General features: G+C 39.2%; 1 protein-coding gene across 2 annotated transcripts in view; it reads left to right on the top strand.

Moving 5' to 3' along the window:
* The first annotated feature begins 7,835 nt into the window (after nucleotides 1–7,835).
* LOC108239692 (rho GTPase-activating protein 6) overlaps nucleotides 7,836–16,820 on the top strand; it is an 18,077-nt gene continuing 9,092 nt past the window's right edge. Inside the window, exon 1 of one of the 2 annotated variants that reach the window (XM_017422574.3) lies at nucleotides 7,836–8,195. In XM_017422574.3, the coding sequence (XP_017278063.1) occupies nucleotides 8,049–8,195 (147 nt within the window). In that variant the 5' untranslated portion in view covers nucleotides 7,836–8,048. Of the gene's footprint in view, nucleotides 8,196–14,619; nucleotides 14,798–16,820 lie in introns of those variants that run through there. The other variant, XM_017422575.3, reaches the window with a different exon arrangement.

Genomic DNA, 16,820 nt, shown 5'->3' with positions numbered 1-16,820 from the left:
TATATAAATTCATTGTATTATCTTTTAATGTCTCCTGTGTTTTGCCAGTCTGTGCTTTTTTTCCCCCCTCTCATGTTCCCCCTCATTTTTAAGTGCATCTTCTGAGAGCTGTTGTATTTTAACATCACAGCAGTTCACGTTGGATTGTACCATGCTGATTCCCTCATGCATGAATGACATACACGGTCTTCCATTAGTTATGAACTGAGGCACGTGTCTGCCCCTGCAAACAAATGGAGCCGCTTGCATAACACCCCCCATGCGCACACAGCAATGCATGACAAGCAAAAGTTTAGCTGCTGTGCAAGAACAATGCAGCTTAAACAGCATTCTCCTTTTTTTTTTTTTGACCATGCACCGTGATGTAGCTGCACTAATTTCTGCTCTGTGCCAAACATGCACACGGTCTGGTCATACGTCCAGTAGCCGATCATGTCCATATGGCCACAATGGGATGCTGTGTGAGGTTAAAGCAGACCTTTCTGTGAGGGGAATAACCGTACATGAATCCATCCAATCATTTGGCTCAACGCTCGCCCCTGGGCCAGAGCTCACTGCATCGTTGGCCTGTTTTTCTGTGTCACACAGGTCGCAGCATTTAGAGTGAGGACGGAGGATGCACTGAGCGCAAACACTGTGCACTGTGAGTATACAGCTAAGAATCACTTTAAAGGGAAGGTTCAGATCTTTTGAAGCAGGCTTCTGTGGAAAGGCTGTGAACATTTACTGTCTCACTTGTTGTAGACGGCTCTCTGAGGAACCTCAGTTTGGAAAAATAAGGCCCTGTCTGCAACACTTCAGATGTTTTACTTTTTTTTAGAGATATTTTTTCTCTGTTCATATAAAAATTCTGTTCACATCATTCTAACGAGAATGCTGGAATACCCATGCCATGCCACTAGGTGGTGACAATGTCCACATCAACGACATGTTAGAATATAGAAAAAGAACTTGACTAAAGATTTCTGAATCAAAACTGCTGCTACTTTTCCCTTTTGATACAGTTATTAACCATTGCAGCACACAATCAACATTTAATAAGCTGGATCAGAATAAAGTGTGACAGAAAAAAACAACTGGTGAAAATAACCCCATTGTTGTTTTAGTTTCTAAAATGTGCAAGCATAAAATAGGTTGCTATGTCATCATGTTGAGTTAACATAAATACACTAAAAACAAAACTGAAAAACTTTACTGTGGAAAGTTTTTTTTTAGAAATCTTGTGTTGATGTGAAGTGACAGCAGAAAATCTTAAAAATTGTTGTTGTTTTTACTAAATGTTTGGTGGGCGGGGCCATGGAGTTGAACTCTGACCAGACCGATGAGCTAACTCCCATCTTAAACAGGGCTGAGGTTGAAATAGAAAGTTTCTGTAATAAAACGTCTCCAATTTCAAAAGCTTCATGTAAACACTGTTTAATAAACCTTTATATCTGTCAGTGTCCCATTATTTGGTTATTCAGGCAGAAATAATTTGAAGTTCTTGCAGAAAAGTAACCTATGCTGCACTGAAGATGATCCCACTATTTGCAGTTGCAATTTTATTAGAGAATTTGATGGAAATAACTATTTAATGAAAAAACTGGCAGCACTGTGAAGCTTTATAAAATAACATTTGCATGAACCACTGTGCAGTACGATGGAGAAGAGGTTAGAGATGTCGCCTCACAGCAGAAAGGTCGCTGGCGGTGTGGTTTACAAGTTGCACACCTGGGTTTTCTCCAGGTTTCCTCACACAGGCTGAAAACTTTTTCACTCTAAATTGTCCTAAGATGTGAGTGAGAGTGTGAATGTTTGTCTCTCTGTGTCCCTGTGATGGACTTGCCACCTGTCCAGGGTGTCCCCCGCCTCTCGCACGGTGACTACTGAAGATTGGCACCAGCTCCCCCTGCAAGCCCGAAAGGGAAAAAGCAGGTAAAAGAAAATGGATGGATGGATGAATGGAGTTGTTTTAAGGTGGCAGCAGTCCACTTTGGTCTTGGCCCAGCTTAGGCTTGCTGTTAGCTCATCAGAAACTCTTTATCTGCAAACTGAAGTCGTTCTGCTACAGGTAGGATATTCATTTTACATAACCGTTCCACAAAACCCCACTTCAAAACATGCCTTCAAACACCTACTTTGGGTTTACAACAATATTCAATTTAAAGAATCAAAAATAACCAGTGTGTACTCATTCCATCTGATTTATTGTGTTTACTGTGTGTGGGTGGTTGGTTGTCTCGTTTGTGCCACGCTTCTTAGAAAATTCTTGGGACTTACATGTCTGCCACATAAAGTTTTCAATTTACGCCTTTAATGCACTTCAGAGCACATGAAGAAAAACATGCACACACACGAAAAAAAACCATCACAATGTTTTAAAGTAGTTAATAAACATAGGCAGCCAAGAGCATGAGGTGCACTTGTGCAAGTTCATTTTCAGTCCATTAAAGCAGATTTGCGCCGCACATAATAACACTGGAAGTAGCTTTTTCATTACTTCATGAAGCAGAACAAACACTAGATGCAGTCTTTTGCATAAAATGATGAGAGTCGCTTCATGCAGAACAGGAAGATGTATATTAATCTAATAAGAGCAACTGCCTGGCTCATACCCGAGGCTAAAGATATATTTGCAAAAGCTGTCAACCACATTTATTCCAATAGTGTGACTTGCACGATTTTTCTTTGAAATATTAATCAGCATAATTATCTGTCTTGTAATCAGAAGAATGCCTAGTAGATAATTAATTGTAATTAATTAAAACAAGTTGAGAAGCCAATTCATTTTCAACGGCGCAATTAGTTGTCAGCACTACAGGCAAGCACAAAAACAAGCTGTTAAATATACTTATGCCATAGACAGGAAGTACACAAAAGTCAATTGCAGACAATGAGATTCCAGGCTATCGTATTGCACAAATCAGACAGCCATTCTTGTGTCAACATACTAAAGAAGCTCCTCCCTGCTGCCCTGGGAGGATAGGATTCACAGCATCCAGCAATTATCTGTAATGTGGGAGAAAAATCAATGTGCCCATGGAAAGCTGCTATAGGTCACCAAGTCGACGCTGTCACTTGAATCAGAAACACTGCTGCTGCTGCTGCTGCTGCAGGCTGAGCTCCGAGCCTGTCTGCGAGAATCCCAGAGAGCACGCATCATTTCTAATGCCGTGGATTACGGCGGTCATTAGCCTGACAATACGGAAGATAATTGCTGTTTTGCATGTGATCATGGTAGGATGGCAGATGATCACAGTTTTCAGTCATCGATGAACACAAATGAAAGTTTCACTCTAAGTAAAAATCATTTCACACTTAATTTGATTTCTCAAGAAATGATTACCAAATGTGTTTTTTGCCTGTACATTTGCATTGTTATTTTATTACGTTCATATATGCATCCCTGAGGCTTGAAGAAAGCGTCTTGTTTTGCAAACAGGAATGTAAAGACTAACTTTAGTGATCAAAACCGCGGCAATAGACTCGATTTGTTACTCAAGTCCACATTTGGATGAATATAAACTTTAAAATAACATAAATAGCTTCTCTCTGCATGGATCCCCTCTCACTCATTTCAGACTCCTTTTTGGGTTGGCAAAACAAACACGGGAGCAAAAGAGCCACAAACTCACCTCTGCTTCTCTTGGTTTTCGTCCAAACACCTGCCGGGAGAGATGTCATTTTTGCCTCTGTTGTCAAGTTCCATATCTCCTCTCTCAGGTACTCAGCTCGATCTGATGAAGGACAAGCTCTGAGTGTGCCCTCTTTGTGGCTTAGAAAATCCACTATAAGGGGAGGGGGGGAGGCCTTCTTGAATCTTGATAGTCTGGTGTAAATTCTATTAAAGGCAATGGGATATCGAGAAGGATGAAAAATCAATACCTCGTGGCCAGTGATGTTTGAAAGACCAGGCTTTAGAGAGGTGGTGGTGTGTGTGTGTACGTGTGTGTGATGGCATAGCTTAGCCCTCACGTAAAGACTGCCTCTGCGAGTGGTTAATCATGTGCTTGTCTGACATCTAGATTGCATTTTCTTCTCACCATTACTCCCATTTTCCTGCTTTCGCTGCAGAGAAGATGCGCTATCAAATGTAAGAGGCGGTAATCAGCGTGGTAATGCCATCCACCAATCTGATATGGATGCACTCTTCTCCTCGCAGGACTGAAAATGGTGTTTTGGTTTCACTTCTCAGTTTTCAAAAGACTAATGCTCTGTGTTTGAATTCTGCGCTAAACGCATCCACACTGGGGGCTGCGCGGCACACATATTTGAATCACAGAGAGTAATCTCCTGGAAATGATGGGGTTGTCTGCGATGAGTCACCGAGGTGAAACTGTGCGTCTCTGCTCTGTTAAAGCGACCCCACTGTTTTGTCGCAACCTTAAAAGAAGGGGCATACGCAGTTTGTTTTTTTTAATTTGTTCTTTTGTCTACATAAGAGACAGTGAGCTATAATTTTTAACAGAACAGTCATTTCACCAATAAGTATCATAAACGGAAAAAAACTCAAACTAAACGGCAGCAGTTCTGAAGATGCTGTGTCACTCTGTTAGTGGCCCTGAAGGACAGATTCTCACTTTAATGTGCATTAATAAAGGTTCATAACGCCACGGTGCTGTGAGCTGTTGCTGCTTTGAAGAGCACCAGCGCCAACAAGTGTTAGGAAAGAGGGATTGCACAAAGCTTGGTTTGACTGGTAATGCAAAGGCTTTTTCTACGAACTTAAAAACATTCTTCCTGTTTCAGAAATTAGGACGTCATTAAGTTTTCCATTCTAGCTTATATTGGACATGTTCTTGTCTTTGTTTTATGTTCCTACTGCAAACTAGTCCTTCATTAGTTTCTTTTGGAGAATCGAATTAACAGGATGTTGAATACTAAAAACAGCCCTTCCTGCCACCTGAAATTTTGGAAAAAGGTTGTTGGTTTCTAGGATTAAATAAGCTTATGAGACACATAACAGAGCCGTATTTTAAACATCAGAAACTTGAAGAAAAGGAAAGTCTTTAATCAATGCATCTTCAAAAGCAAAAGCAAGTCTACTAACCGTTATTTCAAGCCCTGTAACAGATTACACTGGATTATTTTGTTTGTTTTAATCCTACACAAATCAGCCTCTAAAGCTACATTTGTTTTAGCTCCATCCAGCTGTATTAACTGATTTGGAAAACCTGCTCTGGTGAAAGTCTGTGTCAAAGTATTTGTTTTTATTTTTGGATAAATGTGCTGACATAATGAAATTAGTATTTTCTGTCGTGTTTTATGAAATGCCACGAAGACATTTCAGTATATAATATAAAGTGTTACTTAGGAGCGTTAGAAGAATCCAGAATCATCTTTTTTTGTTTTGGTAAATGCTTCAAATTGATAAACTGTCCTACAAATCATCTTTGAGGCAGAAGAATCAAAGTGGGTGTGCTAGTGCCATCTAGTGGCCTGTTTTTAAGCTCTCATAAACAGATACATGTTTCTCGTCTCAAGTCATGGTGACTCATACAACTGTAATATTTCCCTTTAATGTCTTTCAGCAACAACCAATAAATTCTGAGTCGCTGACACATTTACCTACTGTGATTAGTCTTCCAGTGAGTTAGGAGTGTGGAATCCAAATGATGAAACTCAGCTTTGTTTTACAAAGATCTGAGGACCCACAAAACCTCAGTGAATAAATCAGCAGGAACAATGACTTCCCCAAAACATAACTTGTTTAGCTGAGACAGACGAGTGAACATGATCTCTTTTAGCAGCCTAAGTGTTCCTGCGTGTAACTTTACACCCCGCTGATCCACTGACGGAGAGAGAAACTGTCATTTCTGTTCAAAAAAATAGCTCAGTTCTTACGAGAAACTGTTTCATGTGTGAAAACAAACACTTGAAGTGAACCAAACTTTGATTTGCAGAGGGGTTTGAAAAGCCCATGAGCAGGATGTAACCATTTCTGCCATCTTTCCTGAGGTTGATGAGTGAAAGTTATTCCTCTGAGAAATGATACAACGGGAAGTCTAATGACAATCTTCCGGGAATCTTTAGCCCCGAAACTTCCCCGCTAACTAAATGAGCACATCAAACATAAAGCCGCCAACTTATCGCTACTTCCCCTGTCTGTTTGGTGGACTCTATGGTATCTGATGAACCCTTATCGAGGCCTTACAGTCCTGGTTCACATGCTGCGTTATCACACTGGTCTCTTCCCCAGGGCTCCCACAGGAAGGGTCCGATCAGAGGGCATGGCATGCCATGTATCTCGACTGCATCATGGCAAAACTAGAAATGCAATGTGACAAAGTCAGGGCAGGGGCAAGGTGTTTGCAATATTTCTGTCACTGAGAGCTGAATCGCAGGCGTTTGCTCAAATGCACAGAAATTCTGATAGTAGATAAGGACGAAAAACATTGTTTCAGCAGTTTAATCAACAAAGAAACATTGAATTATTCACCTAATACTGTATATCAATGTATTGCCTTGTTTTGATGGCACAAGTATTGTTATTTGCATGTCAAACATTAGACACTGAAATTCTGCTATGATCTAAAAGTATATTATCTTCATATCTGTTTGAAATTAGATTCTGTAGAGAGATTATGAAAACTCCCATTTTTTTTTTCTATTGACAGCTCACTGAACAGGCTGTTCTTTCCACTGTCAGAGCACATTTCTCGTCTATTTGTAAGTTTTGGTGTCTCTGAATTAATATTTAAACTTTGTCACTGTCTGGTTCCTGCTTTGTTTTAATGAAATATTTCTAATTTTAAAAACATACCTGGTTGTTCAGTTTTAGTAGATAAAAAATTGTCTAATTTTTGTATTCTACTGACAACAATTTATGCATTTTTTTTCCAAACTTGCAGATTTAACATGCTCAAACACTGCAAATTCAGATGGCATAATGACTCACGGCCTATGCATCAAAGACCCTTGAATATCTTCAGTGATCTCTGTCTGTTGTGGTCAAACATTTGTCTAAAATAAGAACTAAGACACAAACAAGACTGTTAACATGTATTGTGTTTCACATGGACTTTGGCAGCTGAGCTACAGTTTCATCTCTGATTTATGTAAAGTGGGTCCAGTTGGTTCATGCTCGTAAGGATTTCATGTGTTCTGACCAGACTGATGAGCTAATGGCTAGTCCAAGCTGGGCCAAGACCAAAGTGGATTTACTGTCATTTTGAAACAATAGCACTTGATAGTGGTTTATACCAACATAATTTAATAAACCTTTATATCAATATCAACATTACATGACATGGTTTTTCTTGCAGAAATAATATAATTTTCCTGCTGTAAGTCCGCCAGCTTGAACTGGAAGTGCTACAGCTAGCTGCTGCTGCCACTATTTACGCTTGTACCAGAAGGATTCTAGGTAAATAACAGCGTAATGTAAAGCTAAAAGAAATATAGAGATCTATAAAGTAGTGTTTGCATAAACTTGTAATAAATTGCTGAGATTGGATTTGTTTGAAGATGACGGGAATCCAATCTGATCTCCGACCAGCCGTTTGCTCATCAGTCCAGCCAGAATCAAGTTTTATTTCTTCAAACTGCGATTGATCAAAAAGCTGTCTACAGCAGGTGAGCTATTTACTGTTTATAACCCCACTTTAAAGCAACCGCTTCAAGTGGGACATTATTTGCTGAGTGTACTTTTCTCCAAAACGTTTGTGAATTTTATTTTAGAGGGAAAGGAAAAACAAAACTCTTTGTGTTTACCAGTCTATAAAGTTTTATAGTCGCCTTTTCAGATGAGTCATTCACAAGCAACGTAAATAAAAAAGACCTGCCCCTAACCCACCCCCAGGAGTATTGTTTATCTGGGTGTTTTTGGGGAAATTACCATACTTCTTGCAGCAGGAAGCACTGAGTCACAGTGCGCTGGGAGTTGGAGGAGGTGACCGGAGCGTACGGGCGCGTATTTCATAATAGTGGCTGCGCCTCCTGCGCGCTGGATGGTGGAAGGAGACCTGCTCGGTCTCACCGGCTCGGATTAGATCTGCCCCCACTGAAGGGACATGAACTTGTTTTCAGCCAGCCTTATCCGATACGTGAGCGACTAAAAAAGCGAGATTATGACCGCTCAGGGACTGCTGAGCAGCGTTTTCTCCTGCTCGCTGAGCCCCAAAAGTCTTTCCAAGAGGAAACTGAGGCCGACCAGGAGCTTGGAGACGACGCTGATGCGACACTATGGTACCAAGGCTGAGGAGACTCCGTGTAAGGTCTGTGAGCATATCTGAAAGTCAGACAATTCAAATACGACTGGATTAGGTGTTAGATCGTGCAGTGAGAATATTGCTTTTTGCACATATGTTCGTGATTTGCTGCAAATGTTTTACAACTTTGAAAAGCTCAAACATTTCAGTGCGTCTTTTTTTTCATATAATATCCTGGGATAACTGTTGTCTCTGCTTTGAACTTCCGGAAGTGACAGTAATTCCCTTATGAATAATTTAGCCAAGCTGGATTGTCAGTAATTTCCTTTATTTTTTAGATAATATTGCATATAAGTACGAAATGCCAGAAAAAAAGGAAGCAAACAAACGAAAAAAAAAAAATCCTCCCACCAATCAATCATGGTGCTCTGCTCTTGCAACATCCCAAAGTTTGTGACTAACAGGACTTGCCTTCTGTGTGGTTGTACACGTTTTGGAGCCCTTGTGTTTTTTGTTTTTTTTTGTCACAATGTGTGATTCAGCTCACCCCGTTTAATGAAACCATTTTATTTGGCAGGGGTGCAATAAGATGGAACTGATGGGACAAGTCTGAACCAGAAAAGTGAAGCCTTCAATAAAGCTGATTCCTGAAGGTGTGACAGTTGTTGATGTGAGAACGTGCATCACGTTATAAGGCAAAGATAGAGTAAATATTTGGAAATCATGTCTTTGGCTCTTTGTGCGGAGAGGCTGTTAACATCCCCTCTAGGACTCGTTACATAACCAGAATCAGATCCAGCAGAACAGAGACACTCTGAGCTCCACACAGAAAAGCAAAATTATAACATCATGTACAGAAAATACACTTGAAATTATAATACTGAATGAAACAATCTGTGCTTAAACTGATCCTCATGGTAACATTGTTTGTTTATTATATTGGAGACATATCACAGACCCGCTGCTGGATTAGGCTCGTAATGATTGCCAGGTAGATCTGTTCTCTGCACTCATTCACAAGAACTTTGATCCTACAGCCAAAACTTTGAGTTTGAGTCTAAATCCTGAATGAAGCTAGGTTTTTTTTCTGGAGACTTAAAGCAGATATTGATTGTGATTTATGACTTTTGGAAGGCTGCGCACGCATTAACACAAGCCTGTTTCTTGTCGTGGAACAGAAATGGCCTCGTCTTCGATGTTATAAATCATTCACCTTTTCTTTCTTTCAAATAAAACATGTTGGGATACTTGCAGCTGCACGGCGTTGTGCAGTTCCAATCAAAAAAAGGCTGCTACTTGAGCTGAACTCTTGAGGTCTGAGATCCTTCCTGCACACTCACATGACCATGCTGTCAGCTTACAGTCATAGCAAATAAAAGCCTTTGTATGCAAACCTTTCTCCAAGTCAGTAATCAAAGTCACATTTTTTTGTGGGCGTAGACCCAGTCAGTGAGGGATAATAGTATCCAAGAGACCATTACAACAACAGCAGGGAAAACAATGTTACAGTATTCTTTTTTTTTTCATGTAACACGGCCACACCTACAACCAGTAATAACCCAAATGCTTCCATTTCATGAGATTTGTAATGTATTTTTGGTACTGAAAATTCTATAAAAAAGCCATGTGTGTTTTAATTTGGAGGGTGAATCGGTGTTTATTTATTTCTTAATAAAGTGATAGTTTGGATTTTTTAGAATCTGTTAAAAGGTTACGACCAATTAGTGTCTTACTTGTTGAAAACTGCAGAATCAAAGGTACTCATTGCAATGTCATGAATGGCTGTAAGAAACAGTAAGAAACAAAATCCTCACTTTTTTTTTAATATCCATGGTTACTGTTAAATTTGTAAGCAGAATTGGGGAACAGCTGCCATCTACCATGTGCATTAGTGACTGAAAGTAGGTCAACAATGATGAGGTCTAAGGAAGAGCTGTTTCCGATTGAGTTTTAAAAGGAAAATGCTGAAACAGTAAAACTTACTGGTCTAGAAGAAGAAGCTTTCACAAAACCTGCGTGTGTTTGAATGCCGAGCTTTGGCTCTACCTCCTTGCTTGATCCTTGATATTTATTCCTGACAGCTGCCTTAATCGATCCTTCCTTTTTACTTTTTGCATCTAACAGCAGATTCTCTCTTCTTTTTCCCTCCTAAATGTCTTCTCCTTGACTCAGTGCTTGTCCAATTCCACCAATTCCAACTACTCAGACTACAACCAGCCTAATCTAGGTCAGTTATGTGACTCAAGCTTCCATGCAGTTTTCCATGGAGTCTGCAAAGTGCTTTGTTTACATTGAGTGCGTACCTGCATTTCAGAATTGCACTTCAATACATCTGGAAAACTACAGGAGTAAACATTTTCAAGCTGCACTATTTGATATGATTCAGGAAAACCTTTTTTATGTTTTATTTTAAAGTTTGCAATGAGTTTCCTTCTATTTCTCCAAACGGAGATTTTGTAAGCAGTATAGCAGGTGTTGTCATGCCACGTTAATGCTAAGTGTGTAATGTATGCACGTGACATGTGGAAATAGTTTGTGTGTCTCAATTAGGATATGTAAGCTAGAGATTGGCTCGTTTAAAAACATGTGGCAAACAGGTATTTTGTGTCTGTGTTGTAAAATTCCTTTTACATCCCACCGGCTGAATATCACTGTGCAGTATTAGCGGCTCTGAGTCACTGCAGCTCGAGCTGAGATAGAAAACAGAGACATCTGGTTTACATGAAGAAAGCTTCAACTCTTACTTCTCACAGTGCAGCAGCATGACCTGATCCTTGGCTACGGTCCCCCAGGCACATATTTCTTCCCACCAGAGACGTGCGTTTGCGTGGCATTGGGCTAAACTCGCAGGCTTTTACAACTGCAGCACTAAAGCATCAAGTATTTATTTGATGAATGGAGAAATACAAAAAACACAGCAGGTTACTTGTAAGGGTAAAATAAGTCAGAGGAAGGATTGTTTCAGTTTTGATTCATTTTGCATCTGCGGGCGTAAATCTTACTTTTGTGTGGTCTCTTGGCAGATAGAATCTGTTTAGCCAGGAAGCGTTCTCAACCCAAACGGTGCAATACTTTGATCGAAAAGCTAAATTCAAGCCGTCCTCTGCGAGGAGGCGGCGTGCGTCATGTTGCGTAACAGCCACAGTGATTTACGGCGGTGCCAGAGAAGTTACGAGCACTTGTCTGTCTTCACTTTTTCACGTTTCTCCTCTGCGGAGCAACAACAGTGGAACACTGAGTTCTTATAGCTGCATGAAAGTTTATCACAGAACAGCAAAAACGACCACAGGAAGACGGAAGTCAGCTTTTTAAAGTAGCATTAACAAGTCGTACATTTTGCCTGAGAATATACTGCAACGTTGACGGGTATGGATCTCATGTTCCCAGCAGCACTGACCTTCAAGTGTTCTCCACGTTTTTTTATTATTATTATTATTATTATTATTATGACAACAACTGTAACATCTCTGCTCCCAGTCTATTGCTGTTTAATGTGACACTAATCCTGTTCTCTGATCCAGCTGCACTATATCTGAGATTTTCTTTTATTTTGTAGAACTAGCCTGTGGTTAATGGTTAATAACATTCCTCAAGGCTGACTCTTTGATGAAAAAACAAAAAAAGACCAAACATATTAACTACCATTTGGCATGTTTTCCTTTGTCTTCGCAAAACTTTGAATAAGATTGTTATTATGAATGCATTAAATAATCCTTTAAACAGTCAGATTAGATATGCAGCTAAAAAACACATTTCCTTTCATTTTCTCAGAAGAACCCCTCAAAGGCGTTTCAGAAACTCATATGACCAGTAGGTGGAGCTATTCACCGCTCTTTTTATTAACAGTAATGTAACAAAATGAGGACAAAAGCCCTTAGAGCAAAGATCAAGGATCAATAGGGGATAGTGTATGAAGATGTGGCAGATATTTTGTATAAAGAACTGGGTTGTCTTGTTTGAGGATGATCATTGGATCATATTTCAAATGTCATTTAATGTTATTCAGAAAAAAGACTGGATTTATACTTAAAGGATTAACCTCTGCATGTCACTTCTTGGGTTTTTTTTTTGTTTGTTATTTAACTTAAAGCAGCTAAACGAAGCTTAAATGCGGGATGTAAGCGTTGGAGATGTTGTGTAACAAAAAACAATAAACCTGATGTGCTTAAAAAGCAGCTAGATGTCCCACTGTTCTCTGCGATTTGAATATTGTGAAGCCAAGAAAGAAAACTGAGAGCGCCGTGCGCCTGCAGGGTTTAGACATGGTGTCATCTGCATTCCTCTGAGCGCCATGAGGAGAAGTGGCCTGAAGTAGAAAGAGCTTGCAACTGGAAACTGCTCTCTGGGACCTCATTAGCAGGCGGAAGCTACTTTTGTGAAATGCAAAATAAAGCATTTGTGAGTTAAAATCTTTCTCTAGCAAGACAGCAGTCTGAGTCATTAAATCTAGTCACTTTCTTAACAACATGATGCTGAAAAAAAAGGTGACAGCAGGGAGCAAAGTAGGAGTTAGACTCACAAATTCAAGATAAACTAATCAGGTTTTTTCAGTTTTATCCAAAACCTGCAGTGAAAAGTATTGTGCTTTTAATGACACGAGAAAACTAGAATTCCAGTGAATTTGAACTAAAATGCTGTAAAATTTATGAGTAGCTGTAGGAATCCTGCATATATAGGAGGAACACATTTTCAGAAAATGGACACAAAGAACTCCTGTTGCTTTTCTGAAGCAGTAAGATGAGGAGGATCGTCACCCTATAGCCTGAAAAAGTGAGAAACTGGATCTAAATTTAGTTGACTGTATTGGATTTAACCCTGCCTGCAGGATAAAAATGCAGTCTTGCCACATATTTTTCTAAGTCTGACAAAATGTGCTAAAATAAACCTGTTGAATCTTGATTTTTTGTTTTCCCCACTATTGTTAAGTTTTATTGTCTATTTTGTATCAATCCCATATAAAGAACACAGTCAGTCATATTGGTTGAATAAATGGACTGAAAACTTGAATCTTTTATTTGTTAAAATAGTAAATGTTTGCATCTCCGGGGGGAAAAAATTCTACCTAAAAAAATGTTGTTTATTTATTTTATTGCATAGCTTCATTGTTTCTATTTTATTCTTTCATTCATTCTTTTACACATTCGCTCTGTTTTCTACATGAACTCCATGTTCCACCACAATAACCACTTTGTGTTTAGTTGTAACTTATTTACTCAAAAAAAATTTCCCCCACTCAGCAGTGACCTCCGCAATATAGGAGCATGAACGTGCTTTTACCTGTACGGTTTGCACAGTTTCACAATTATTGTTTATCACTCGGTCGTCGACAAGTGAAAATGTCTTTAAATTGCGACTTTTATTTCGGGGGGTTTTAGTGGACAAAGTGAGCAAATTCTTTGTAAAGCTGTCTAGATTAAAACTATCTCTATTTTCTCAGTTCCAGTCTTTTCTAATGCGCAAATTATTGTTGTGCATCACTGAACCACTCACAGTACGTCTGTAGAAAAGGTGTAAAAGGTTTGCAAACATGAATCTGAACAGTGAAGGCAGATTGTAGATTAAGTTCAAAACAATCCCAGAGAAAATGAGTTTATTATATTTAGAAGAAGTATTTCTTATGTAAAGCATGGCTTGAAAAAATGTAATTGTTAGTAGTATTATTAGGTATTGCATAGAGTAGGAAAGAGTGGGCGAATCAGAAGTAATTTGTTGAATAAATTGTTAAAGGAGTCAGTTTAGTGTTACAGCTTTTCTCTCTACAACTTGGCGCTTATGAAGAACAAGCCAAAGGTAAAACGCGTAAAATAAAAGATGAAGCCAGGAGTGAAGGTTTCGGCTTAAAACAAGTATTTGAACAGCTTAACATTTCTGTTCATGGCTCTGCTTTGAATAAGTCATTGAAGTCTTAAGTCTTAGAGTTGGATTATTTGAAAGGAGCATAAAGCACGACAGATTGTGTTATAAAAAGGAGGCATTCATTTCAAAACCAGAGCAGAAATGCACTGTGGGGTTACAAAGAGGAGTTTTCTCTGGCCAGAACAGCTCTCTGTCAGTAAGGAAAATAATCATTTAGTTTGTTTAAGCGCCATTTATAAATTAGTTTATGCTCAACATCCATTAAAGGTTTTCATCTTATGCTCAGCTCGCTAAAGACAACATTTAGAAACATAAACTAGCAGCTTTCATTGAGCAAAATGAGGTCGCAAACTGTTTCCGCTGCTTCTTGTGACCGTCGCATAGCAACAGCAGCTAGGGCTCATGGGTAATGTAGTTTTTTATCACTATTCGTCCCTTCTGACGGACTTGAAAACGTTTTAATGGCTCCAGCGAGCCTTTCCGTGAACCACAGTCTGTTAGTAAACACGCTGACTTGATACTAGTTGATTTACTGTTCGTGTTTAGTTCTTCCTCCCGTCCAGTCAACCCCACCCTGTCAGCGTTTACTCATGCGTCCCTTAACTTTCCCTTTCACCGTGCGCACATAGCGACACCTAACGGCCGTGTTCTGCTGCTAAAATGAAGTTTATGTGGACTGGACCGAAGTCAGGTGGCGTCGATTAATTTCTAACTAAGTACGACGGGTGTAAAGCGGGGATTTCTCGCCTTTGGAAAACCAGATTTCTGTGATGGAGGAGCCCCTTCCCGAGCAAAGAAGCGTCACTTGTTTTGTGAGTAAAACAGCTCCTGTTGGTTCGTCAGTGCCGTCGAAGTTTGAGATGTGAACCTGTGTTCCTGAAAAGTTTGAAACCTAAAAAAACAAACAAAAAACAGTTGAAATAGTTACAGGAAAGACTAAAAATGCAACGATGTAAAAGTCCAGATGTTGAGATGCGTTCAAATGTCCAAAAATGCAGTTGGGAAATAACAGTTTATTTCATTTTGGGACATTTTGCCTTTTTTATATTGAGTGAGGAAATCTTACACCTGCTATTGTTTCTATTGTATGCTGTGCAATAGAAATAACTGTATTGCATTGTGTTGTATTGTATGCTATTGTGTTTCTAAAAACTTTTAATATGCAACAGGCTTTAATAAACAATAGAAAAAAAGCAACCAAACTCCTGCATACAAGTTCTCAGATGAGCTGTCTGTAAGTGAAATACTGTTTTTCCATATTTCATGCAGGATTAAGTGTAGAAATCTGAAGCAAATAATGTGGAGCAAACTGGCTCTTTCTTTAAATATCCCAGTGGCTCCAGTATTCGTCGCCTCGGTGGATCTCGCTGGAGAGTACTTGATCACAGTGTAATCTAAACTTTCAATCGAGGGCATTATTGTATGAACTGTTTTGCACGTTTCCTCTCATTGTGTTCTAGGAAGCGCTGGGAAGGCTTTGAATTAAAATTAGAGCACAATCTCATACACCTGTATTTGATGCAGCTGTGTCACATGTAGCAAAGTCATGCTACATGTGACCACAAAGCTTTTATTTATTTATTCATTTATTTATTTATTTATTTAAAGCAGAATACAGATGCAGCTTGATAAGTGCAAGCATTTGCTGCGTGTGATATGAACTGTGGCTTCATCCATCACTGACAGCGGCTGCTCTGCTGACAGCTGGGAACAGGTTTTTGGGTCTGACTTCCTTCCTTCCACTGTGACAAATTTCAAAGCTTATGAACGGTTATTAGCAAAAGCCCATTGCATGCCAGAAACAGGAACTCTTCCCAGTCCGTTCCTAATTGAGGAGATATTGAAGGAAAACTGCACCCTAACTGCGTGTCTGGGCAGGACCCACCAAAACCTGTTATTACGTAATAGCCAAAGGGGGATTGCATCAAAATGTTGAGCACAATTCTTGGAATTTGACGCAGAACGTTAGAGGGCTTTTTATTGGCAAATAGAAACTGTGGGAACTGAGCTCACCCTCATTAGATGTAAAGAATGTTTCTGACCAGGCCTTTAGTCACACAAGAGGAATGTTTAAATAAAATGAGTAAATAAAAAAAACAAAAAAAACAAGGGTGACTCACTTCATTGCATTTCTCATAAACTCAAAGCAAGAGTCTTGTGCACGATCTGACAAATGGTTACCTGTTTAACCCGACTTGTGCCCCATCTGCCAGACTCATAAGAGTTTTTTGTCACTTTTTACTGAAAGTGTGAAACACATATCTAACGTTACAACACTGCTGGTACCCGTTTTAAAGATTATTCTTCTGCTGGAGTTTTGGACCTCCTGGATTTAGCTTCTCCCATTTCTGAACAGTAATCAGACAAGACAAGGGGCATGATGTCAAATGGTGTAGTAAAAATAGTTTATTTCCCACATATTTTATATAGCAGTTAATTAACTTTCCCATAGCAGAAGCATAAAAATATTATGTTAGTGTAAACAGAGAATATTTGGCTTTTAGGACATTTGGACCGAACAAAGAAGATCTCAGAGGTGTGATATGCAGCTTTTAATGCTAAGTAGGGTTTAAAAACTAGCTTTTATGCATAAAGGAGCAGGTCAGCATCATATTCAGATTATTGGTTTGTTTTTGTGCTAACAAGTTAACTGGATGGATGGATTTATGTCTATATGTGGTTCCCCCAAAATACAAACTGGAAACAGTTTAATGGAACAAACCTTTGTGTGATATCTTGCTTATTTTTTATTAAGTAACATGATAAAGCGTACCCTGTGTACGTTCTGTAGGAACGAGATTAAAATGGATTGTTCTGTAGAAAAACCCCTGAATA

The sequence above is a fragment of the Kryptolebias marmoratus genome, linkage group LG6 (assembly GCF_001649575.2).
Source record: "Kryptolebias marmoratus isolate JLee-2015 linkage group LG6, ASM164957v2, whole genome shotgun sequence".
Taxonomy (NCBI): domain Eukaryota; kingdom Metazoa; phylum Chordata; class Actinopteri; order Cyprinodontiformes; family Rivulidae; genus Kryptolebias; species Kryptolebias marmoratus.
This window is presented reverse-complemented; position numbering and strand designations above follow the sequence as displayed.